The 27,849-nt window shown below is 44.5% G+C and overlaps 1 protein-coding gene across 1 annotated transcript; it reads right to left on the reverse strand.

The window, feature by feature from the left end:
* Positions 1 to 25,819, reverse strand: mchr1a (melanin-concentrating hormone receptor 1a). The gene is made up of 2 exons (XM_051936302.1): positions 25,661 to 25,819; positions 1 to 1,046 (listed from the first exon to the last, which is right to left on the reverse strand). Exons 1-2 carry the CDS (start codon positions 25,722 to 25,724, stop codon positions 19 to 21), a joined length of 1,092 nt encoding a protein of 363 aa, XP_051792262.1. The 5' UTR covers positions 25,725 to 25,819; the 3' UTR covers positions 1 to 18.
* Positions 25,820 to 27,849: the final 2,030 nt, after the last annotated feature.

A 27,849-nucleotide genomic window follows, 5' to 3' on the forward strand; every position in this document is an offset into this window, starting at 1 on the left:
TTCTGCTTGGCATCTCTTTTAAGGAACTGCTACAGTCAGAGGCAGCAGGTTTGGAGAGACCTCCTTGGAGACCTGTGAGTGTTGTGTGGACTCAGGTGCGAGCCTCAGGCTCACGCTGGCTTCCGTCGTACTATTATTGACCCGGAAGGGCTCGTGAGCTGGTTGGATCGCCACAATGAACTGACGCTTGAAGGTCTCGCTGAGCACAATGTACAGGAAGGGGTTGATGCAGCTGTTGACGTAACCCAAGCTGATGGCAATGTTATAGGCATAAAAGAAGGCGATGGAGGGCCTCTGGATGCCGAGGTGGACAAGTTGCAGAGTATAGTAGGGAGCCCAGCAGATAAAAAAAGTTAAGCAGATAGCCACAGCCATCCGGGTCACCTTTCTGTTGCGTACCCTGAGACTTCGTTGAGGAAGCGGTGCCACCGTGGTGGACATGTGTTGCATGATCTTGAAATAGGCCACGCAGATGATGATGAGAGGCAGCGCGAAAGCCAGTGCAAACTGGTAGAGAGTGAACCAGTAGATATCTATGGCAGGATTGGGCAAGATGAGGGCACAACCTACTGACCCGTCTTTAAGAGGCATTAGACCTGCATACATCCAGACTGGAATGATTGTCAGCAATGAGAGCAGCCACACCAAGCAGATGACGATCGTCGCCACAGATGTCGTGCGTACATACGAGGATCGGATAGGGTAGACGGTAGCTAGGTAGCGATCGACGGTCATCACGGTTAGAATGTAGGTGCTGACCATCTGGCTGTTGGTGTCTAGGGCAGTGATCATCGTACACATGATAGCACCAAAGCGCCAGGAGCCATTTCCCAGGAGTTGGTGGATGAGGAAAGGCATGCCCAGGAGAAACAGCAGGTCCACAATAGCGAGGTTGAAAATGAAGATGTCCGGCACTGTCTGCTTGGCACGAAACTTTGTCTTCTTTACAATGGTGTAAATGACAATGCAGTTGCCCACAATACCCAAGAAGCAGATGGTGCCAAAAATGCTTGGCATGATGACGGTGCTGTAGGAAACGTACTTCTCTGTTGGGGAGAGAAAGCATAAAAGACTGGTCATTATTTTATGCACAGTGAAAATATAAAAATACTCATATAGTGACAATTTGGATGCTTACTTCTTTACTGTCATAGACTTTTGAATAATTACAATGTTAGAAAAATATTTGTCAAGAATGGACCATTTAGCTCAATAAAGTTCTCCAGTTCTATCCAGCAAATTTCATCAAAATAATATCATGCTGGAATTTGAAGGTCCTTCAGTCCACCACACTGCTTGGTCACTTATTCCATGTATCTATTGCTCTATTATTTATGTAAAATTAACTCTGAACAATTTAACTGTGAGCCTCTTCTCTTTGCTGAACTCCTTTTAAAGTAACACCCTGGTTCTTATTTCATTTCACAAGTTTAAAATGATTATTCCTCAATTTCCACTTGCATGCGCTCAAAATGGTCATCTCCTTTAGTCTTTTCCCCATAACTCATTACTCTGCAGTCCTGAAATCAGCCGAGTCGCTCTTCTCTGGACTTTTTCTAGTGCTGCTATGTCATTTTTGTAATATGGAGACCAAAACTACACACAGTACTCCAGACCAGGCCTTACTAATGTGTTATAAAGCTTCAACATAACCGTCCTTGACTTGTACTCCACACACCATGATGTATAACCCAACCTTCTATTAGCCTTCCAAAATGGCTTCTGCATATTATATTATATGACTGTCACTTGTAGATCCTTATCATAAAGGATACTGTTTAAGCTACAGACCCCCATCCATGCATTATCCAACCCGCTATATCCTAACTACAGGGGTCTGCTGGAGCCAATCGCAGCCAACACAGGGCATAAGCCAGGAACAAACCTCGGGCAGGGTGCCAGCCCACCACAGCAGACCCCCATTGTGTATTCAAATCTAACATTTCTACTTCCTACTTCTGATTTTCTTACATTAAATGTCATCTGCCATAAATCTTGTACTCTACACACTGTGATGTATAAACCTAACATTTTGTTAGCCTTCTTCATGGCTTCTGTACGTTTTCTGGACATCGATAGTAACAAGTCTGCTCTGACTTCCAGGCCCTACTCATAAGGGGTACCTTCAAGTTTCATAGCTTCCATTGTGTATTCAAATCTATCATTTCTACAAATCTGCTCAAGCCTGTATTCTGTCAAGTCCTTTCGTAAAGCTTTACAGTAGCTGATTCCTGGTTATCTGCCATTATCCATTGTGTGGTTTCCTCGCCAGACAGCGGAGCTAATTTCTGCAGTTCACACCCATTACTGTAGTGTGAACACCGCCAAGTGATTCGTTCAGAATGCTCTTTACAGTGCCTATCATTTTCTTCAACTCCCTGTGACAAAATAAACCTGATTTGATTTTCCCATAAGAGGGTTACAAGCCATAAAAATGGGCTCTTGTGTCCGTGATGGTTAACGAGCCGTAATAAGGGATACTAATTAGTTTTTTTCAGTTTATCACATAAGACTTGTAATATTCAGCATGTTTTTATTTTAGGACAATTTAGATAAGATGGAGCTTTTAAGTGAATAAACTGTGTGACAATACTAGCATAGCAAAAGGCCAATTTAGTAAAATGGGCACAATGTAAGTTTGTCTGTTTCAATCATATCATGCATTTAGAACCTTTGTTCAGTTGATACGCTAGCCCTTATGCCACTCTTTCTTTGTGTGTCTTGTTGCCTTTGTTCATTGTACATTCCAGCCCTCTTGTGGATGCTGGATGACATTACACTTAAGCCCTCACGCCAGATGTTTTGTCATTTTTTATATATATATATATATATATATATATATATATATATATATATATATATATATGTATATGTATTGTGAAGGACGGCCGGTAGTTCAGTTCAGCCAGGACATCCTAGAACGGGAAGAAGGGAGAAGAGTAGCCTTTTCAGGACACTGCCTCCCCCAGGACACTAAGTGGTAGCTCTCCTGGATGGCAACGGTTCCCCAGATTCCCTCAGGGCATCCTGGGACATGGAGTCCGTTTCCTCGGCCCTGTTGGGTGCTGTGGGTGCCGCCAAGGGGAGCTCACAAAGAACCTGGGGACTCCTACTCTTACTACAACCCAGAAGTACTTCGGAGTCGCAAGGACGGAAGCCTGCAGTACTTCCGGGCTACTTGAGGACTGCGGATGTGGCATTGACCCAGGAAAAGAGAAGGAGCACTTCCGGGTCATGGACTATTTAAAGGACTGATGAAGACCCAGCAGTGAGCCGGAGTTGGGTGGTAGAGTGATGGAGCTGCTGGGAGAATTATTGTTATGGATTATTTGTATTGATTATTGTTGGAGAATTGTGGCGAGTGTGGTGCTTTGTGCACTGTATTGGAAGAAAAGTATTAAAATTCTTCTTGGTGCTTTTTACAAGTGTGTCTTGGATGTCTGTCTGGTGGGTTTCACAGGGCAACAGCAACCCCTAGCATCCACTATATATATATATATATATATACAGTGGTGTGAAAAACTATTTGCCCCCTTCCTGATTTCTTATTCTTTTGCATGTTTGTCACACAAAATGTTTCTGATCATCAAACACGTTTAACCATTAGTCAAATATAACACAAGTAAACACAAAATGCAGTTTTTAAATGATGGTTTTTATTATTTAGGGAGAAAAAAAATCCAAACCTACATGGCCCTGTGTTAAAAAGTAATTGCCCCCTTGTTAAAAAATAACCTAACTGTGGTGTATCACACCTGAGTTCAATTTCCGTAGCCACCCCCAGGCCTGATTACTGCCACACCTGTTTCAATCAAGAAATCACTTAAAAAGGAGCTGCCTGACACAGAGAAGTAGACCAAAAGCACCTCAAAAGCTAGACATCATGCCAAGATCCAAAGAAATTCAGGAACAAATGAGAACAGAAGTAATTGAGATCTATCAGTCTGGTAAAGGTTATAAAGCCATTTCTAAAGCTTTGGGACTCCAGCGAACCACAGTGAGAGCCATTATCCACAAATGGCAAAAACATGGAACAGTGGTGAACCTTCCCAGGAGTGGCCGGCCGACCAAAATTACCCCAAGAGCGCAGAGACGACTCATCCGAGAGGTCACAAAAGACCCCAGGACAACGTCTAAAGAACTGCAGGCCTCACTTGCCTCAATTAAGGTCAGTGTTCACGACTCCACCATAAGAAAGAGACTGGGCAAAAACGGCCTGCATGGCAGATTTCCAAGACGCAAACCACTGTTAAGCAAAAAGAACATTAGGGCTTGTCTCAATTTTGCGAAGAAACATCTCAATGATTGCCAAGACTTTTGGGAAAATACCTTGTGGACTGATGAGTCAAAAGTTGAACTTTTTGGAAGGCAAATGTCCCGTTACATCTGGCGTAAAAGGAACACAGCATTTCAGAAAAAGAACATCATACCAACAGTAAAATATGGTGGTGGTAGTGTGATGGTCTGGGGTTGTTTTGCTGCTTCAGGACCTGGAAGGCTTGCTGTGATAGATGGAACCATGAATTCTACTGTCTACCAAAAAATCCTGAAGGAGAATGTCCGGCCATCTGTTCGTCAACTCAAGCTGAAGCGATCTTGGGTGCTGCAACAGGACAATGATCCAAAACACACCAGCAAATCCACCTCTGAATGGCTGAAGAAAAACAAAATGAAGACTTTGGAGTGGCCTAGTCAAAGTCCTGACCTGAATCCAATTGAGATGCTATGGCATGACCTTAAAAAGGCGGTTCATGCTAGAAAACCCTCAAATAAAGCTGAATTACAACAATTTTGCAAAGATGAGTGGGCCAAAATTCCTCCAGAGCGCTGTAAAAGACTCATTGCAAGTTATCGCAAACGCTTGATTACAGTTATTGCTGCTAAGGGTGGCCCAACCAGTTATTAGGTTCAGGGGGCAATTACCTTTTCACACAGGGCCATGTAGGTTTGGATTTTTTTTTCTCCCTAAATAATAAAAACCACCATTTACAAACTGCATTTTGTGTTTACTTGTGTTATATTTGACTAATGGTTAAATGTGTTTGATGATCAGAAACATTTTGTGTGACAAACATGCAAAAGAATAAGAAATCAGGAAGGGGGCAAAAAGTTTTTCACACCACTGTATCAATCAATCAATTCAATTTTATTTGTCATTCAGCAGAACATCCAAGATGTGCTGCAGAAAGCAAATACGATGCACAAGACATTAATAAAAACACAGTTAAAAATCAGCCTACAATAAAATACTAAAATGCTTCATTTAAAAGACGAACGGCAGTAGGAAAAAAACTGTTTTTAAACCTGGTGGTTCTACATTTCAGGCTGCGGTACCTTCTGCTTGAGGGCATGAAGGAAAAGAGTTCAGAGGCAGGATAAGTAGGGTCTCTAGAAATCCGCACAGCTCTGGCCAGACAGCGTTGTTTTGCCAAATCTTGTACATTTGGCAACGGGGCTCCAATGATCCTCTCCGCAGCCCTCACCACTTTCCTCAGTGCTTTCCAGTCCGAAGCGCTGCAGCTCTCCTGCCACAGAGAGCTGCTGCTGGTTAGCACGCTCTCTATGGTCCCTCTGTAAAAAGTGGTGAGGACTGACTTACTGAGATGGGCCCTCTTTAGCCTCCGCAGAAAGATCAAGCGCTGGTGAGCTTTCTTGATGACGGAGGAGGTGTGCAGGGACCAGGTGAGGTTGTTCGTCACATTTACTCCCAGGAACTTAGTAGACTGCACAATTTCCACAGCAGTGTTCTTAATGTAGACCGGGATGTGTATCAGCTGTTTCTTCCTGAAGTCGATCACCAGTTCTTTTGTTTTTTTGACATTCAGTATCAGATTGTTTTTATCACACCATTCCACAAATGACTTCACCTCCTCTCTGTAATCCCCCTCCCCGTCACCTCGAATGAGACCCACCACTGTTGTGTGGTCCACATACTTAATAATTTGGTTTGTGCTGAACTTGGCACAACAATCGTGGGTCATGAAGAGGAGGGGACTTAGAACACACCCCTGTGGAGAACCTGTGCTCAAGGAGATGGTATCTGATTTATTCTTTCCTACCCATACGTACTGTGGCCTATCCATTAGAAAGTCCAATATCCAGTTTTGCAGAGGTATGCCCAGTCCCAATGGGCCCAGTTTGCTGATCAAATTCTGAGGGATGATGGTATTAAAAGCCGAACTAAAATCAACAAACCACATGCGGACCATAGCGTCTCTATTCTCCAGATGTTCCAATGAAAAATGGAGTGCAATAGATATGGCATCCTCTGTGGCACGGTTGGAGCGGAAGGCGAATTGGAGTGGGTCAAATGAGGAGGGTAGGACAGAAGTAATATATGGCATTCGTAGTCTGAATCACAATCTGATTGTATGGGTGGTTACCTACCAGGTAACGCTTGTGGTTGGTCAGCAAGTCAGCTAACATCCGCCACGGTGCCCTCTTTAAGTTGCGAGAAGCAGATCATAGAATGGTTGAAAATAGTTTTACTGTCAAATAATGCAAAGAGTACGCGACACGTGTTTCGCCCTAATTCTGGGCTCATCAGGCGTACACACTCACTGCACGCATGTTAGAACAATGTAGGTAAGGGAAGTCGGCAAGCCAGATCCATAACTTCGGGATAAGGATTGGCTGTAAGGGCTGGGTCGGTCAGGCTGGGGTGCGACATCTGGCCATTGCTGTGATATTTGATGCAGAGGTAGCCCAACTCAGCCAACCCCAAGGTATTTGACCCGGAGGTGGCCAACCTCAGCCATCACCAATATATTTGATGTGGAGTTGGCCAACCTCAGCCATCACCAATATATTTGACGTGGAGTTGGCCAACCTCAGCCATCACCAATATATTTGACGTGGAGTTGGCCAACCTCAGCCATCACCAATATATTTGACGTGGAGTTGGCCAACCTCAGCCATCACCAATATATTTGACGTGGAGTTGGCCAACCTCCGCCATCACCAATATATTTGACCCGGAGGTGGCCAACCTCAGTCATCACCAATATATTTGACCCGGAGGTGGCCAACCTCAGCCATCACCAATATATTTGATGTGGAGTTGGCCAACCTCAGCCATCACCAATATATTTGACGTGGAGTTGGCCAACCTCAGCCATCACCAATATATTTGACGTGGAGTTGGCCAACCTCAGCAATCACCAATATATTTGACGTGGAGTTGGCCAACCTCAGCCATCACCAATATATTTGACGTGGAGTTGGCCAACCTCAGCCATCACCAATATATTTGACGTGGAGTTGGCCAACCTCAGCCATCACCAATATATTTGACGTGGAGTTGGCCAACCTCAGCCATCACCAATATATTTGACGTGGAGTTGGCCAACCTCAGCCATCACCAATATATTTGACGTGGAGTTGGCCAACCTCAGCCATCACCAATATATTTGACGTGGAGTTGGCCAACCTCAGCCATCACCAATATATTTGACCCGGAGGTGGCCAACCTCAGTCATCACCAATATATTTGACCCAGAGGTGGCCAACCTCAGCCATCACCAATATATTTGACCCGGAGGTGGCCAACCTCAGCCATCACCAATATATTTGACCCGGAGGTGGCCAACCTCAGCCATCACCAATATATTTGATGTGGAGTTGGCCAACCTCAGTCATCACCAATATATTTGACCCGGAGGTGGCCAACCTCAGCCATCACCAATATATTTGATGTGGAGTTGGCCAACCTCAGCCATCACCAATATATTTGACATGGAGTTGGCCAACCTCAGCCATCACCAATATATTTGATGTGGAGTTGGCCAACCTCAGCCATCACCAATATATTTGACGTGGAGTTGGCCAACCTCAGCCATCACCAATATATTTGACGTGGAGTTGGCCAACCTCAGCCATCACCAATATATTTGACGTGGAGTTGGCCAACCTCAGCCATCACCAATATATTTGACGTGGAGTTGGCCAACCTCAGCCATCACCAATATATTTGACCCGGAGGTGGCCAACCTCAGTCATCACCAATATATTTGACCCAGAGGTGGCCAACCTCAGCCATCACCAATATATTTGATGTGGAGTTGGCCAACCTCAGTCATCACCAATATATTTGACCCGGAGGTGGCCAACCTCAGCCATCACCAATATATTTGATGTGGAGTTGGCCAACCTCAGCCATCACCAATATATTTGATGTGGAGTTGGCCAACCTCAGTCATCACCAATATATTTGACGTGGAGTTGGCCAACCTCAGCCATCACCAATATATTTGACATGGAGTTGGCCAACCTCAGCCATCACCAATATATTTGATGTGGAGTTGGCCAACCTCAGCCATCACCAATATATTTGACGTGGAGTTGGCCAACCTCAGTCATCACCAATATATTTGACGTGGAGTTGGCCAACCTCAGCCATCACCAATATATTTGACGTGGAGTTGGCCAACCTCAGCCATCACCAATATATTTGACGTGGAGTTGGCCAACCTCAGCCATCACCAATATATTTGACGTGGAGTTGGCCAACCTCAGCCATCACCAATATATTTGACGTGGAGTTGGCCAACCTCAGCCATCACCAATATATTTGACATGGAGTTGGCCAACCTCAGCCATCACCAATATATTTGACGTGGAGTTGGCCAACCTCAGCCATCACCAATATATTTGACGTGGAGTTGGCCAACCTCAGCCATCACCAATATATTTGACGTGGAGTTGGCCAACCTCAGCCATCACCAATATATTTGACGTGGAGTTGGCCAACCTCAGCCATCACCAATATATTTGACGTGGAGTTGGCCAACCTCAGCCATCACCAATATATTTGACGTGGAGGTGGCCAACCTCAGCCATCACCAATATATTTGACCCGGAGGTGGCCAACCTCAGCCATCACCAATATATTTGACCCGGAGGTGGCCAACCTCAGCCATCACCAATATATTTGACGTGGAGTTGGCCAACCTCAGCCATCACCAATATATTTGACCCGGAGGTGGCCAACCTCAGCCATCACCAATATATTTGACATGGAGTTGGCCAACCTCAGCCATCACCAATATATTTGATGTGGAGTTGGCCAACCTCAGCCATCACCAATATATTTGACATGGAGTTGGCCAACCTCAGCCATCACCAATATATTTGATGTGGAGTTGGCCAACCTCAGCCATCACCAATATATTTGACATGGAGTTGGCCAACCTCAGCCATCACCAATATATTTGACGTGGAGTTGGCCAACCTCAGCCATCACCAATATATTTGACATGGAGTTGGCCAACCTCAGCCATCACCAATATATTTGACGTGGAGTTGGCCAACCTCATATTTGACATGGAGTTGGCCAACCTCAGCCATCACCAATATATTTGACTCAGAGGTGGCCAACCTCAGCCATCACCAATATATTTGATGTGGAGTTGGCCAACCTCAGCCATCACCAATATATTTGACGTGGAGTTGGCCAACCTCAGCCATCACCAATATATTTGACGTGGAGTTGGCCAACCTCAGCCATCACCAATATATTTGATGTGGAGTTGGCCAACCTCAGCCATCACCAATATATTTGACGTGGAGTTGGCCAACTTCGGCCATCACCAATATATTTGCCACAGAGGTAACCAGCCTTCTCCACTCCTGTCTATGTTGAGTGATGAGTGAACGTTAAACAGGTCGTTGTTGCAGGCAGCACATGTAAACCAAGGCTAATAATTTTGCCATTTCCTGTATTGACTTGTCCATCAATATAAAATGAACCTTAGAGGCCTTTTGTGAACACTTGTGCATGAATGAACACCCCACACCACCGCCCCCTCATATTTGACTTATATGGTGGGCATCTGCCTTGCTTTGTCCAGTGTCCACCAGCTAACTGCCTTGCCTTGTCTGTCCTCTTTCTGCGCCAATATGACTGTTTATGGTTTTAAAATCTGCTATTTGTCATACAGTAAAAAGGGGGCTGAAGTAATTTTTAGATATACTGTGCAAACTAGAGGAGGTAGGAAAAGGAATGACGCCTGCAAAAGTGTTCTCTGTACACAAACATGTTCCTTACCTTATCTGACACCCATTTAAATAATTGACTATATTATGACAGTCATTGTAATTTACAATTTAATTCTAATAATACTATAAATGAATTAAAACTAGATGTGTTGTCTCCCTCTCCTGGTTTAGCTTTGCTCTTCTTCCCTTTTTCTTTCTTGACTAAAATAAATAAATAAAGCTGTAAATAATTGCCTGTTGGGATCCTTTAATGTCAAGGTTGAGCCCCTTGCGTGTGTAGACAATCGATGGCCCTCTGTGACATTCATCTATCGCTCCGGTCAGTCACACATGAGGCAGACGTGCAAACTGCTTACCTGTTGTGGCTTTCCACAAGGAACAACTCAACTGCTTTCTTTATTCTCCAGATATGTCAAAGGAAATGGCTTCATCTCAAAAATGTTAACCTGCTTAATATAAAAGCTAGGGTGAAACCCCTCCACTGAACTCCAAAGGGGGCGGATTAGCAGCCTTTTGGCTCGAGAATCCGTTTGCCACATCTCTCATTCTTGCCGTTTTAATCCCCGAGAGCCGTTATTTGACAGAGCAGAGTGCCAATGTTCTCTCAGGGGGCCAAAGGACAACGTCAGACAAAATTGCTTGTACTGAAATTAGAGGTCATTATTGTAACCTTTTCTTCTAGCTAAATGAAAACGTCTCTTTTTCAATCTTTCTTCAGATTGTTTTCTATTGTGTGTCGGCCCTGAAGTGCTTCCCCGCAATATCGACGTCCTCTTAACAAAATAATGTGCGGCTGCTCTGACTCCCATCAAAACGGCTCAACTTGGATTTTTTCACACACCTCTCTTTTTGCATCAGCTACTGCCATTGTTGGCTGCATTTTTCAGTGTCATGTTGGCTGTTTGTGAAATGCCTCGTAATTGTGAAAGCTATAAAAGATGATCTATCTGATGGATTCATTCATTCATTCATTCATTAGACGGGGGCAGCACAATGGCATCTGTGGTTAGTAATGCTACTTCTAAGCTCCAGGCACCCAGACCCTCAACTACAGAGGCTGGCACTATCAATTTGAAGTGTGTATGGTGTCTCCTTTTCCATGGGTGTTTTTTTTGAGGTGTTCTGGTTTCCAATAATCCTCCAAATTGATTTGTCGGTTAGGCTGTTTATTGCTTCCACAGAGGTCCTGTGTAAATGAGCGTGGGGGAGTGGATGAGTGATTGACTGTGCTATATAGTGCTGTCGTGTATCATCCAGAAATGGATTCTGCTTTGTGTCCACTGCCCCTGAAATCCATAATCGTTTGTTTAAATAACTTTGAGAAGATCATTACATTTATATAGCACTTTTCTAGACCCCCAAAGCTCTTTAGGTACGCAGTAGGGAATCGCTTCATAAACATCTAACTAGATGATGGAACAGCAGCTATTTTTGCACCAGTAAACTCACCACACATGTGAGACAGAACGAGAGATAGGTAGGTAACCAATAAGGAACGGGATCATTAGGGGTCCTGAGTGACCAGGTTGTGGTGTGCAATTTAGGCAGGACCTTGGGAAACACCCTGAAAGATGCAGAGATCTTTAATAACCACAGAGAGTCAGAACCTCAGTATTACGTCTCATCTGAAGGATGGTGCCAATTTTTACAGCACGGTGTCCATGTCACTGTACCCGCCACATTGGGCTCTGCACAAAGACCACAAGATAAGCGACCCCTGATGGCCTCACTAACATCTCTTCCAGCAGCAACTCAAGCTTTTCCATATTGGTTTCCCATCCAAGTACTGGCCAGGCTTGAACATGCTTAGCTCCAGGTGGATGACTTGTTCTGAAATGTATGAGCAGGCCATCCACACAAATTTGAGTGATCACGCAAGCAGAAGATCAGTGAGAACTCTGAAATAGTCATCATCTACAGTGCCAGAGACTGGAGAGATTGGTGCAGGTAACAACTTTTGCCCTGGTGCTTCATCAGCCAAGGAATCACACAGGACATCTCTGCTTTGTTGGAAGACACAGTCAGCAAAGTCATCCAGGAGAAGGTTTTATGGCCTGATGAGAGCAAAATTGAGCTACTTGGCCATTAGATTTAAATGTCAGGCTTGAACACTGCACATTATGAAAAATTCACCATCGCCACCGTGAAGCATGGTGGTGGCAGCAGCATTAGGCTGTGGGGATACTTCTCTGCAGCAGGCACTGGAAGGCTTGTGAGGGTAAAATGAATGTAGCAAAATACAAAGAAATCTTGGAGTCTGCAAGAGACCTGCACCTTGGGAGAAGATTTGTTTTCCAGAAAGAGAACAAGCCCAAGCATAAAGCCAAAGTTATACAGGAATGGCGTCAAAACGACAATGTTAATGGGTAGCTTCATTCAAGTAGGTTCATTCTCGTTAGGTGCCCTAATTGCAATATAAGTGCAGTCAGACACTCATATTACATTCTTACTGGACACTGCTGCAAAGTGCCTTTACATGTTGATAAAACAGGTCTAACGTATGTACACCCACACTGTACAAAAACCTAGATGTACACTGCATCCGGAAAGTATTCACAGTGCATCACTTTTTCCACATTTTCTTATGTTACAGCCTTATTCCAAAATGGATTAAATTCATTTTTTCCTCAGAATTCTACACACAACACCCCATAATGACAACGTGAAAAATGTTTACTTGAGATTTTTGCAAATTTATTAAAAATAAAAAAATTGAGAAAGCACATGTACTTAAGTATTCACAGCCTTTGCCATGAAGCTCAAAATTGAGCTGAGGTGCCTCCTGTTTCCCCTGATCATCCTTGAGATGTTTCTGCGGCTTCATTGGAGTCCACCTGTGGTAAATTCAGTTGACTGGACATGATTTGGAAAGCCACACACCTGTCTATAGAAGGTCCCACAGTTGACAGTTCATGTCAGAGCACAAACCAAGCATGAAGTCAAAGGAATTGTCTGTAGACCTCCAAGACAGGATTGTCTCGAGGCACAAATCTGGGGAAGGTTACAGAAAAATTTCTGCTGCTTTGAAGGTCCCAATGAGCACAGTGGCCTCCATCATCCGTAAGTGGAAGAAGTTCGAAACCACCAGGACTCTTCATAGAGCTGGCCGGCCATCTAAACTGAGCGATCGGGGGAGAACGGCCTTAGTCAGGGAGGTGACCAAGAACCCGATGGTCACTCTGTCAGAGCTCCAGAGGTCCTCTGTGGAGAGAGGAGAACCTTCCAGAAGGACAACCATCTCTGCAGCAATCCACCAATCAGGCCTGTATGATAGAGTGGCCAGACGGAAGCCACTCCTTAGTAAAAGGCACATGGCAGCCCGCCTGGAGTTTGCCAAAAGGCACCTGAAGGACTCTCAGACCATGAGAAAGAAAATTCTCTGGTCTGATGAGACAAAGATTGAACTCTTTGGTGTGAATGCCAGACGTCACGTTTGGAGGAAACCAGGCACCGCTCATCACCAGGCCAATACCATCCCTACAGTGAAGCATGGTGGTGGCAGCATCATGCTGTGGGGATGTTTTTCAGCGGCAGGGACTGGGAGACTAGTCAGGATAAAGGGAAAGATAACTGCAGCAATGTACAGAGACATCCTGGATGAAAACCTGCTCCAGAGCGCTCTTGACCTCAGACTGGGGTGACGGTTCATCTTTCAGCAGGACAACGACCCTAAGCACACAGCCAAGATATGAAAGGAGTGGCTTCAGGACAACTCTGAATGTCCTTGAGTGGCCCAGCCAGAGCCCAGACTTGAATCTGATTGTACATCTCTGGAGAGATCTTAAAATGGCTGTGCACCGACACTTCCCATCCAACCTGATGGAGCTTGAGAGGTGCTGCAAAGAGGAATGGGCGAAACTGGCCAAGGATAGGTGTGCCAAGCTTGTGGCATCATATTCAACAAGACTTGAGGCTGTAATTGCTGCCAAAGGTGCATCGACAAAGTATTGAGCAAAGGCTGTGAATACTTACAGTGGTGTGAAAAACTATTTGCCCCCTTCCTGATTTCTTATTCTTTTGCATGTTTGTCACACAAAATGTTTCTGATCATCAAACACATTTAAGCATTAGTCAAATATAACACAAGTAAACACAAAATGCAGTTTGTAAATGGTGGTTTTTATTATTTAGGGAGAAAAAAAATCCAAACCTACATGGCCCTGTGTGAAAAAGTAATTGCCCCCTGAACCTAATAACTGGTTGGGCCACCCTTAGCAGCAATAACTGCAATCAGGCGTTTGCGATAACTTGCAATGAGTCTTTTACAACGCTCTGGAGGAATTTTGGCCCACTCATCTTTGCAAAATTGTTGTAATTCAGCTTTATTTGAGGGTTTTCTAGCATGAACCGCCTTTTTAAGGTCATGCCATAGCATCTCAATTGGATTCAGGTCAGGACTTTGACTAGGCCACTCCAAAGTCTTCATTTTGTTTTTCTTCAGCCATTCAGAGGTGGATTTGCTGGTGTGTTTTGGGTCATTGTCCTGTTGCAGCACCCAAGATCGCTTCAGCTTGAGTTGACGAACAGATGGCCGGACATTCTCCTTCAGGATTTTTTGGTAGACAGTAGAATTCATGGTTCCATCTTTCACAGCAAGCCTTCCAGGTCCTGAAGCAGCAAAACAACCCCAGACCATCACACTACCACCACCATATTTTACTGTTGTATGATGTTCTTTTTCTGAAATGCTGTGTTCCTTTTACGCCAGATGTAACGGGACATTTGCCTTCCAAAAAGTTCAACTTTTGACTCATCAGTCCACAAGGTATTTTCCCAAAAGTCTTGGCAATCATTGAGATGTTTCTTAGCAAAATTGAGATGAGCCCTAATGTTCTTTTTGCTTAACAGTGGTTTGCGTCTTGGAAATCTGCCATGCAGGCCGTTTTTGCCCAGTCTCTTTCTTATGGTGGAGTCGTGAACACTGACCTTAATTGAGGCAAGTGAGGCCTGCAGTTCTTTAGACGTTGTCCTGGGGTCTTTTGTGACCTCTCGGATGAGTCGTCTCTGCGCTCTTGGGGTAATTTTGGTCGGCCGGCCACTCCTGGGAAGGTTCACCACTGTTCCATGTTTTTGCCATTTGTGGATAATGGCTCTCACTGTGGTTTGCTGGAGTCCCAAAGCTTTAGAAATGGCTTTATAACCTTTACCAGACTGATAGATCTCAATTACTTCTGTTCTCATTTGTTCCTGAATTTCTTTGGATCTTGGCATGATGTCTAGCTTTTGAGGTGCTTTTGGTCTACTTCTCTGTGTCAGGCAGCTCCTATTTAAGTGATTTCTTGATTGAAACAGGTGTGGCAGTAATCAGGGCCTGGGGGTGGCTACAGAAATTGAACTCAGGTGTGATACACCACAGTTAGGTTATTTTTTAACAAGGGGGCAATTACTTTTTCACACAGGGCCATGTAGGTTTGGATTTTTTTTTCTCCCTAAATAATAAAAACCATCATTTAAAAACTGCATTTTGTGTTTACTTGTGTTATATTTGACTAATGGTTAAATGTGTTTGATGATCAGAAACATTTTGTGTGACAAACATGCAAAAGAATAAGAAATCAGGAAGGGGGCAAATAGTTTTTCACACCACTGTATGTACATGGGATTTCTCAGTTTTTTTATTTTTAATAAATTTGCAAAAACCTCAAGTAAACTTTTTTCACGTTGTCATTATGGGGTGTTGTGTGTAGAATTCATCCATCCATCCATTTTCCAACCCGTTGAAACCGAACACAGGGTCACGGGGGTCTGCTGGAGCCAATCCCAGCCAACACAGTGCACAAGGCAGGAACCAATCCCGGGTAGGGTGCCAACCCACCGCAGGACACACACAAACACACCCACACACCAAGCACACACTAGGGCCAATTTAGAATCGCCAATCCACCTAACCTGCATGTCTTTGGACTGTGGGAGGAAACCGGAGCGCCTGGAGGAAACCCACACAGACACGGGGAGAACATGCAAACTCCACGCAGGGAGGACCCGGGAAGCGAACCCAGGTGCCCAGGTCTCCCAACTGCGAGGCAGCAGCGCTACCCACTGCGCCACCGTGGCGCCTGTGTAGAATTCTGAGGAAAAAAATGAATTTAATCCATTTTGGAATAAAGCTGTAACATAATGTGGAAAAAGTGATGCGCTGTGAATACTTTCTGGATGCACTGTAAGTGATGTCTCTGAGTAAAATTTGCTGGAAAAGTCATCTAATGTGACATGGCCTTGAGGAAATATGGACAAGTACACTGTCTGAGAAATGAACTGTTGGATTGCAGACCCTGTTCTTCAGAGATGGGTGGTGAATATGAAACCAACCATGGAAGATCTAAAATGAAAACATTTTAAAAGGACATTATTATTTAGGAGTCACCTAAATTATTTCATTGTATGAGTTCAAGATCTGAGGATGGTATGGATGAGGTGGGGTCGTTACCTGTGAGTGAAAGTGAACTGTCCCCATCTCTTTGACAGCACACTCAAACACTTTTCAGGGGTCTTGAACCCCACAGCACAGGAGATTGAAATAGCAATGCAGGGATTACCAGGCAGTGTGCCGTTTCGGTAATGTGATGAGCGCCTGTTTGAGGAGGTCCCTCAGAGAATGGAAGGAGCTGGCAAATCATTGAGAATGCATGTAACTCAAGGAAACGTAAGAGATCCTGTGTGTGCTGTGAAGACATCAAGAAGAGGGCAGGAATCAAACATCCTGAGAAAACACATGCTGGAGAGGAATTCACCACAAGTCTGCCGGTGCGTAAGTATGGAGAGATAGTTTGTTCAAAATGAATGCATTTGGAAATGTGACAATAAATAAATACAGGTGAGCCCTAGCGATGTGTGGGTTTATGATTCGCAGATCCACCTGTTTGCAGGTTTGTCTTCAATAACTAAATGGAAGTTATTTTGAGAGTTGTGACCTATTGCTGAAAACTACAGACAATGATGTTACAATGCTACTTAAATGGACTGCAACTCCCAGCAGCCCCAGGAGCATTATCATTGGGCGGCTTCTGCAGTTGCTGTGAGGGCTGATGGGTAAAAAAAAAAAAAAGATGTGGGTGGTAGTTTTAAAAGTGAGTGAAAAAATAAACTTTGCAATATTTTTATACTCTTGGTTAATTTACATAATTGCTTTAATGATTATAATCTACTAGCTGTGTGAGCCCGCGCTGTAAAAAGCCCGGGGTCCTAGAAACTATTGAAATCGTCAGAAAAAAATTGAAATGTAGAAATGTCAGATAATTGAAAGGATCTACTCTGGGCGTCTTTCTCCTAGGAGGATTCGTTTTATCGACGCGCTTGCCTCATTTATGCATTACCGGCAGGAGGAAAAGTAAAAGGGTTACCGGTTTGCCGATGTTAGCGGCTAAGCGACTTTGTCTTTCTTCTTTCGTTTGCTGATGTGATGGCCTTGCTTGTGTTATTAGCGGCTAAGCAAGTTTTCTGTTTCCTCGGAGGCGGAGCCTTTACCTTGACTCCACCTCTCACTTCCGGGACAGACACTCTTCCACACATAGATGTTTATATATAAGCTGATTGTAAATTTGAGTTGTTATAACTTTTGTTACCCGTCCTGTTACACTTGCTGAACAAACAGGCCCTAGCCTAATGTTACTCGATTGTTTTACCTTTTTTGTAAGTTGCTTTGGATAAAAGCATCTGTTAAGCAAATAAGTGTAAATGTAAAAGAAGCCAGCAGGGTTTGGGTTTTTGTTTCAACGCTTCGCTGTACAATTGGATTACAGTGACACCCATCAGGTTACAGTTTTCTCCAGATTTATGTTTGTGTCCTGTTCTTTGTGCGATTTTGCCTGGGATGGAAAATGCCTTTGTCTGGGGAGCGCCACAACTTCTACAATTCTTCACTTGCGTCGGTATTACGGTAGGACAGAACTTTGAGGAGGCTCTTTACAGGGGATTTCGTTTCATAACCACACCAACCATCAGTGATGATGGACCGTGTCGTGAGTGTTTAACGTTTTGTGCTTCATTGGATTTCTTTTGTTTCTGTAATTTTAATCATTTTTGTTATTTACTACCATAAATTGTCACAATTTTGTTATATTTAGTAAAAAAGTTTGTAAAAAGTTGCAGTTTACCAAAGAACGCCAGTAGAACCATCAGAAAGGAATGGTCACAGGAGGTGTTATGAATGATTTATGACCTTAAGCCCCACCACCAAAATATGATTGATGACTTTAAGTCCCGCCCCAAAATATGAAATATAGTTTATGAAAATATGATTTATGAAATGGGCGGCACGGTGGTGCAGTGGGTAGCGCTGCTGCCTCACAGTTGGGAGACCTGGGTACCTGGGTTCACTTCCCGGGTCCTCCCTGCGTGGAGTTTGCATGTTCTCCCCGTGTCTGCGTGGGTTTCCTCCCACAGTCCAAAGACATGCAGGTTAGGTGGATTGGCGATTCTAAATTGGCCCTAGTGTGTGCTTGGTGTGTGGGTGTGTTTGTGTGTGTCCTGTGGTGGGTTGGCACCCTGCCCGGGATTGGTTCCTGCCTTGTGCCCTGTGTTGACTGGGATTGGCTCCAGCAGACCCCCGTGACCCTGTGTTCGGATTCAGCGGGTTGGAAAATGGATGGATGGATGGATGATTTATGAAATATCGCCCGCCCCTAGGGGTGAGGAGTGATAATGAGGGGTTGGACCACCGTCATAATTGATAAGCTCTCAACCCGCCTTTTAGGGTGGTTCTTTTGTAAACTGAGCCCTTATCACTCCCCATTAACAATACCCACACCCACGAGGTACGCCTTTGTCTCTCTAACCACCTATAGGGTTAGGGGAGAGGCATGTCGCTCCACTCGACTGCGTCAGTCAACGAAAGAGTTCTTGTATAAAACTAGTCATTTAGTGAAAACGCCACGACACACAAAAGCAGATAGAATGGACGGTCTTGTGAATGCTCCTAAGAAACTGAAAACAAACAAGATTTTACAGAATGCTCGATTTACGGGATCCCCGATTCAGCACAGCTTGGTATGATTCTAATTGTGCTTTCCGCCAGGTAGAAGTAAAAAGAAATATTCGGGGACATCTCACGGTAGTTGTTTCCAAGAAGGAGCCTATCCTTCATGAATATAAAGATGCGGGGGGAGTGAATATTTTATATCGTTTTTAGAAATTCACGGCTATGCGTGGCTACGCGGGTAAGATAAGTGTATATTTCATTTCTTAATATTAGTTTTGAATCTAGTGTTTATAAAATTAACCCACGTGTCATGAGTTTATAATTTATAAATCATATCAAACTATATTTTCATATTTTGGGGCGGGGCTTAAAGTCAATCATATTTTGGGGGCGGGGCTTAAGGTCATAAATCATTCATAACACCTCCTGTGACAGTTCCTTTCTGATGGTACTACATACTAACATCTGCCCTGCACTTCGTCTCAGCAGCCAGCCTCTCTCACACGTGATTTGCTTGCGCGCTGATCGTTTAGTGTAGCAAATTCGGAATATGCAGTAATCATGGCCATCAATGTATTCATGGATTTTCGCATTCATGGGGGTCATGTGCCCCTATCCCCTGCAAATCGCAAACAGTAATAACAAAATCATCCATCCAGCCATCTATTATCCAACCCGCTATATCCTAACAACAGGGTCACGGGGGGTCTGCTGGAGCCAATCCGAGGCAACACAGGGCGCAAGGCAGGAAACAAACCACGGGCAGGGTGACAGCCCACCGCAGGGCACACACCAGGGATAATCTGGAATCGCCAATGCACCTAACCGGCATGTCTTTGGACTGTGGGAGGAAACCCATGCAGACTCCACGCAATGATGGACCTGGGAAGCGAACTGTGAGGCAGCCACCGTGCCGCCGCCCTCATTAAAATCGAGTATATGAAAAATAGATATTACCCATTTTTACCAACAGGGGTTCAAATGAGTTGTATCACGTTGGGTCAGTTTTCAGGGACCAGCCCACCGCAGTAACAAAATCATATGTGAGCATAAATAAATGTCATAAAAAGTGTTGATCGCTTATTTATTTATGCACGTTGACGTATTCATAGTGACTGCACACAACATGATGCACACCTTGAAATGTAAACTCTCTTTTCCGCCAGTCAGAGTTGAGAAGGTGGGCTCTAGCGAATGCTCTGTTTTGATTGGTGAATCGTCGGTGAAGTTCATGCTCTGAGCTATGATTGCGTGTGTCCGGGGTGTATCTGAGCGCAAGAAACTGTTACCCAGAATTACTGCATGGAGCAAAGACACCCAGAATTAATTCAGCATTTGGGGGGGGGGGGGGGGAATCTGCTGTTGATGTGGCCTTTGATGACCAAAGATTTATATCTGGTCTACTGACAGTGCACCAATTCAAAAACAGTACTAGCTAGAGCCCATCTTTGATGAGTGAAAGTGACCGCTTTCATTTCAAGGCTTAATTCAACTGTGCAGTGTCACTAAAATAAATGTGGAAATAATTTACAAAGTGCATAACAAATTAGCACCAAACACATTTCATGCCACATATGCCCAATAACATTCAGTTATTTATTGTCACATTTCCCAATGCATTTGATTTGCAAATTTATTTTAATAATTATGTCTGCAATGCTATAATAATTTTGACAGTCTTGCTTCCGATAATGCTACCAAACCCAATCCCATTTTTAAAAAAATAAAGTGCCAGTGTGGTTTCACAGAGTGATGCCATAGGCGGACCAGTTTTGGTTCCCAAAAGATTTTCACATGAAGGTTCCACAAAGAACTTTTATTTCTTCACATCCATGATGGGCTCATACAGTTATGCAGCCATGACTAGCTGGTAACAGATTTGTAATACCAGTTCGTCATGGTTTTTAAAAAGGATCGTCGCTGCATAGAACACCACAAGCAGGTTTTCTTAACCTGTTAGTGTCCTGCTAGGTTAGCCTACCATACATTAAAGGTTTCACTTCCTGACCCCCCCCATATTGAAGTTTTTCAAAGCACAAAGAACCAACAGAATGGATTGGTGTTCTGTCATGAAAGGGTTCTACAAGGAAACATGCAACCCAGTAAAGAACCGTAAAATGTCATTTAATGAGCCAGCATTTTTAGGAGTGCCACCAGGGCTGGATTTTCCTATAGGCTAACTAGTTTTCAGCCTAGGGCCTCAAGATCAAGAGGGGCCTACATTCAAATTGTTAGCAAAATTAAAATTACACTATTCTAAAAACAGGCGGCACGGTGGCGCAGTGGGTAGCGCTGCTGCCTCGCAGTTGGGAGACCTGGGTTTGCTTCCCGGGTCCTCCCTGCGTGGAGTTTGCATGTTCTCCCCGTGTCTGCGTGGGTTTCCTCCGGGCGCTCCGGTTTCCTCCCACATTCCAAAGACATGCTGGTTAGGTGGATTGGCGATTCTAAATTGGCCCTAGTGTGTGCTTGGTGTGTGGGTGTGTTTGTGTGTGTCCTGCGGTGGGTTGGCACCCTGCCCGGGACTGGTTCCTGCCTTGTGCCCTGTGTTGGCTGGGATTGGCTCCAGCAGACCCCCGTGACCCTGTGTTCGGATTCAGCGGGTTGGAAAATGGATGGATGGATGGATGGATATTCTAAAAACAGTGAACACTGAAACACTGAACCGAAAATAAGGAGAAATTCTACGCATATGACTAATAAACAAACATAAAAATGTATTGGTTAAGATCAACGCGTATTACGTATTTTATTATCTCTCATGTAATTTACAAACTTAAAAATGGAAGGTGAAAGGGCCTCATAAGTGGAATAGTCTAGGGCCTCTTTTCATATAAATCCGGCCCTGAGTGCCACGTCCTTGAACGGGACTGTGAAGTAGATAATGAACGGATGGATGGACACAACGAGGTCTTTAATGCAAGACATTATTAAAAAAAAAATACACGCTGTATATATAATTATCAGAAGTAAAGGCTAAAGTGGAGTATCAGAGAGATTTGGCGGGCCGTTTAAAGTGAAGAAGCGGACAGCTGTTGGTGTGCAGTTGCGTATCGCAACACCCCGAAAAGAATGCCGTGCCTCTGTGTGTTACTCTTCACTGGCATTACGGCATCTTGTAAGAAGATGGAGGATTATTAAGCTGCCAAACGTCCGGGTGAGTGGCTTTAACATAGCTGACAAATAAAAGGAAAACGTGTCCAACTCTCGAGGCTGCCTTCGGTACCAGTGCAGGATTTACGTATAAACTACACAAGCTATAGCTTAGGGCCCCCAAAACAAATTGTCAGAGTGAGCAATTGTCATATATACTTAAATATACTACAGCATTATTTGTCCCAATCAGGCCCGGCATAGGCGAAGTAGGCGACCGCTTAGGGCCCCGGATTGACTCCTTGGTCTAATTTTCACGCATTTCACAGAGCTTCCAGGGGGCCCCTGGACCCCCCTTTCGCCTAGGGCCCCATAATACCTAAGACCGGGCCTGTTCGGTACCGCTAACGGTAGATTGATATGCTCTGCTGTAAAAAAAATAAAATAAGGTATAAAGATAAAAAAATATAGCAACGAACCGGTGATGCGACCGACAGGGGAATGAATTTTAGTAGTCTGCGGAAATCGGGTGGTAAGGCTTTTAGTTTCTCACCCGTCCGGTCCTGCTCTACTTCCCGGCGGTTCGGTTCTTCTGTGACTCAAGCAGGCGCACCCGGCTTGCCAGCGCATACAAGCCGCCGGCCTAACCACACGCCACTCACACGGGGATCATTAAAGCGAATTAGCCTAGGGTGCCGATCATAAAATGGGGGGATATAATCCCAGTCGCACGGGTTATCTACTGAACAGTCGGTTGGCTACTAATAAACTTGGCCTAGGGCACAAAACAATCTAGCGCCCTCAAATCGCCGGACTTAATCAGAAGGTACACGCGTCTGAATCTGAAGCGCTTCTTTTTAAGTGCTTTGTCCTATCCGCGCTTCTTTCATGGACGGTTTCTCAATCTGCGACCCTCTCTGGGCGCTACACCATTTAAACCATCAAGCGAATAAATAATCTGAAAATGAACGGCGATTGTAAAGTACCCTAAATAAAAACATACGACAATTAAATCGTTAACTTGGACGTCAGTATCATGGATGTGTTTTTGTTGCGGAACATCTCCTTAGATAAGAATCCACAATATTCTTTTCACACACCCCTTATTTTTAAACTTGACGGCTGCTGCTCGGATTTCTCCATTCGCGTGACACTGGGTTGATTGGCGGCTCTGAACGAATCCATTCTGAGTGATTGTGATTGCGATAAGAGACTTCTTATTATGATAGTTATTCGCAGCTCTTTATTTGGTTGGCTATTCAGATAGGTTGTGCAAACCAATTACTTATTCAGTGTCAACAAGAAATAAAAAATCTGCAAAGTAAATATTAATTTGCATCATGAAAATCCATCCATTCATTATCCAACCCGCTATATCCTGACACGGGGGTCTACCGGAGCCAATCCCAGCCAACACAGGGCGCAAGGCAAGAAACAAATCCCGAGCAGGGCGACAGGGCACACACCAGGGACAATTTAGAATCACCAATGCACCTAACCGGCATGTCTTTGGACTGTGGGAGGAAACCCACGCAGACACGGGGAGAACATGCAGACTCCACGCAATGATGGACCCGGGAAGCGAACTGTGAGGCAGCCACCGTCCTCATTAAAATCGATTATATGAAAAATAGATATTACCCATTTTTACCTACAGGGGTTCAATGAGTTGCATCACGTTGGGCCAGTTTTCAGGGTTTTGAGAATGTCTTTGCTAAATTCGCAATTAAGTTTTGCGCGGTCTGTCGCGGATACTTGGGTGAAGTTGACTGGCAAAGATGGCACACTATCTCATATATAATTATTTACTGTGATGGTTAATGGGCACTGTAAAGTGTTAAATGTCATTTCACAATTTTTAACAGACAGATGCCTTTGCTAAGATGCAGTTGAGTTTTGCCCACTCCAGCGTTGGTACCTGGGTCAAAATTGCCACATCTTCCTAGTCAATGAGTGGGATTTTTTTTACTGTGATGCTAAATAGGCAGGTCCTATCAAAACCATTCACAAATCTAACATCAGCTATTCATGTTTGTTAAAGGAGTAATCTAAATAAATATAGATTCTTTCCGGAACCTTCACATGGATAAGTTTTTTGGGAAATGAACATCCATCCATCCATCCATTTTCCAACCCGCTGAATCCGAACCCAGGGTCACGGTGGTCTGCTGGAGCCAATCCCAGCCAACACAGGGCACAAGGCAAGGAACCAATCCCGGGCAGGGTGCCAACCCACCGCAGGACACACACAAACACACCAAGCACACACTAGGGCCAAATGAACATGGCTCCTGTAATGCACAGGTGTCAAACTCCTGTCCTGGAGGGCCGCAGCGGCTGCAGGTTTTCATTCTAACCATCTTCTTCATTAGTGACCAGCTTTTACTGCTAATTAACTTCTTTTGCTTTAGTTTTAATTAACTTGACTCAGACCCCTTAGTTGTTTCTTTCTCCCTTAATTAGCAGACAAACAATAATGAGCCCCCACGTGACCAGCTAACCAGTGTCCATCATACAATATCTGAAAATAAAGAGAGGTGAAGGTCTCAGTAAGATTGATCTCTCAGTTCTTCAAAACATCCATCCATTTTCCAACCCGCTGAATCCGAACACAGGGTCACGGGGGTCTGCTGGAGCCAATCCCAGCCAACACAAGGCAGGAACCAATCCCGGGCAGGGTGCCAACCCACCGCAGGACACACCAAGCACACACTAGGGCCAATTTAGAATCGCCAATCCACCTAACCAGCATGTCTTTGGACTGTGGGAGGAAACCCACGCAGACACGGGGAGAACATGCAAACTCCACGCAGGGAGGACCCGGGAAGTGAACCCAGGTCCCCAGGTCTCCCAACTGCGAGGCAGCAGCGCTACCCACTGCGCCACCATGCCGCCCTTCAAAACATTTTCTTAGAAAATCAACAGTTTTGGAAATGTCTGCTGTGGCAGAATGAGAGCAGCAATAAGCCATGGAATTAAATAACGGACTTAATTAACAGCAAGAATTGGCGTGTCTGGTTGGAGTTTGAAGCCCCAATTTAGCTGATCATCTGTTGGCTCGGTTCACGTCTCATTTCTGTTTGGCTGTCATTTAATGAAGAAACAAATCAATTCAGAGCACTAAATCCTTAAAAACGGGGCTATTAAAATGAAGGGAAAAATAAATTAATTAGCAGTGAAAACTGGTCACTGATTAGGGAAAGGGTGAGAATGAAAACCTGCAGCCACTCCAGGCCTGGAGTTTGACACCCCTGCTTGTTAAGAGTTTCTCCGGATCCAAAAGTGGTTTGTCCTTAGGGTGCCCCCATAAGCGGGTACAGGAGAAGACCCAGGGCATACCCAAGAAGAGGGGGGGGAGAGAGGGGTTATTCCTCAAATGGCCTGGGAGCCTCTGGGAACTCCTCAAGGGCTGCTGGATGAAGTTACCGAGGATAAGGTGGGCTGGTGGGGTGCTACAGCAACCCTCATCAAGATAAGCGGATTGAAAATCACAAAGATAATAATTAAAGAGAAGGAGAACACCAATATTTTGTATAGCGCCTTTGATAACGAGATGTTCAAATCCATTGAAAACAATTAAAAATATTCCCCCCCCCCCCCCCATAAACTCGGAGTATACATCACATTTCACTTTAAATGGCATCGGAGCAAACTGACCTGTTTGGTTGGCAGATGAGTTGTTTCGCTGAGACAGATGAAGGGAAGCATTGGCAGCTGTCATTGTGTTCGACGGCAAGAAATCCGAGATTCGGATCCTCTAAATTGAGTTCACCTGCAAAGAAAGGAAGTCGGGAAGGATTTTGTTTAAATATAATGTCAGTACGGAGAAAGGAACAGCAAAAGGCGCGAGGTGTCTGTCACTCTTTCCTAGGCTCGTTTGATTTGATTTTTTTTTCTTTTAAACTCCCGAGTTGTCTTTTGTTAATAAGCTCCGCCAAGCTTCCAGACTCTCCCGGGCGGCGCGTGAGTTGGCTTTGGGTTTTTTATTTCTTTTGGACTCTAAAGCTCCAGTTGACATTCAAGTGCATCTGTGTCGTTCCCGAGTTTTCTTTATTTTTTATTTCCATATGGCGATGGGGTTGCAGTTTAATCCCCTCATCATCAGTAATAAGACCAATCTCAGGGAGCGCCCAGACTGCATTCTCCCGATCGGCAGTTTACCTCCCCAGCTGTGGTTGGTCAGGAGAGCCGAGTGAGGTGGCATTGAAGACGCCTCTCTTCGGGATGTGTGGACGATTTGCGCGGTGTGTAGTCATCGCTGGCGAAGCTGCTGCCTCATTTCTGTGTGCCTGTTTGAATGAAACGTCTCCAGCTCCTAAAGTTGTAGTGATAAAACCATACAAAGTTGCACAGTGAAAAAAAAGGCGTAGGCTTTAATCTTAAATGCGAAGGTATAGCAGGCCATTATTAAACCCACCTCATAGGGCGACGAAGGCCATCCCAGCTAAAAAATGAAAATGTGAAGAAAAAAAAAAAGAAACGACCACCCGAATGCAACCCGCACCTCCAATTGTTAGCCTTTTCGACTCCCTCGGATTCGATCAACTCATTTTATGACGCCTTGCGTCCAGTGCTGCTGTGATAATCACATTACGTATACAAAATATTCACCCCTTGGAAGTTTTCACAAATGTATTATTATACAACGTCGAATTCATTTGGGTTTTTTTTCGACACTGACCATCAAAATTAATAACACGGAGTGGGGGCTCTGAGGCTAAGGTATCCAGAAGGTTGCCGGTTCGAATCCCCGTCACTGCCAAAAGAGATCCTACTCTGCTGGGCCCTTGAGCAAGACCCTTAACCTGTAATTGCTCCAGGGGCGCTGTACAATGGCTGACCCTGCGCTCTGACCCCAAGGGGTATGCGGAAACTAACAAATTCCTAATACAAGAAATTGTATAAGGCGAAATAAAGAACAAAAAAAAAAAACGCACAATAATTGATCCCATTCAGTGTTTAGATGCACCTTCGACGGCCATGATTTGTGTCCGTGCGCACAGGACTCGATCAGCTTTTAACATCTGGACGTGACATACCCCAGTGTCCCTACAGGTTTTAGCAGGGCCTTGAAGGATCCCGGCTGAGAGTTAGTGGGACAATTGGGGAGGCCGACACCGCTAATATAACAAATAAAACGGTGTATTTTTTGAAAAAAAAAAGCTCTCTAACACTGCAGGCGTGAATTGAGATGAAACACAACGAAGAAAAGTATATTCACCAGGCACCTAAAAAAGTCTATCCCCTTTTAAACGAGCGTTGAAAAATCAGACCTTCAGTAAAAAAGAATGCTTAGCCGGCTTTCTCGCCCACTCCAAAAACTCAGAGGGAAAGCTGATTTGCCCTGGCCAGTCGGAATAACGGTCTGCTCCCCAACTGGAAAACACCCTGCAGCCGCCTTAACCTCTCACGTATTGACCTTGTGCTGGTCTGAACTGAACTAACCCAGGCTTTTAACCCCAGTCAAGCATCATCTGACCCGACTCGAACACCCAAGTCAAGTCAAGAGTATTTATTGTCATTTCATCCATATACAATAGTACAGCATACAGTGAAATGAAAAAACGTTCCTCCAGGACCATGGTGCTACATAAAACACAGGACAACGAAGAATCCACGACACAATATAAAGACATCTAATATATAACAAGGTACATGTGAGTCAAATGTGGAAACATGTGCACATGAGGGGTCCTCTACAGCGCATCTTCAACCTGAGCCTGGAACAGGCAGTGCAGGATTTATGTATAAGCTACACAAGCTATAGTTTAGTGCCCCCGCCTTCTTGGGGGCCCCCAAAACAAATTGTCCGAGTGAGCAATTGTCATATATACTTAAATATACTA

The sequence above is a fragment of the Erpetoichthys calabaricus genome, chromosome 14 (genome assembly GCF_900747795.2).
Source record: "Erpetoichthys calabaricus chromosome 14, fErpCal1.3, whole genome shotgun sequence".
NCBI classification, from domain to species: domain Eukaryota; kingdom Metazoa; phylum Chordata; class Cladistia; order Polypteriformes; family Polypteridae; genus Erpetoichthys; species Erpetoichthys calabaricus.

What these genes read in the sequence shown, in the direction of transcription:
- mchr1a (XM_051936302.1), bottom strand. Translation starts at nt 25,724, where the DNA reads ATGACAGCTGCCAATGCTTCCCTTCATCTGTCTCAGCGAAACAACTCA. An exon ending in CTCATCTGCCAACCAAACAG is followed by an intron (nt 1,047 to 25,660) that starts GTCAGTTTGCTC and finishes TCTCCCCAACAG; the next exon opens with AGAAGTACGTTTCCTACAGC.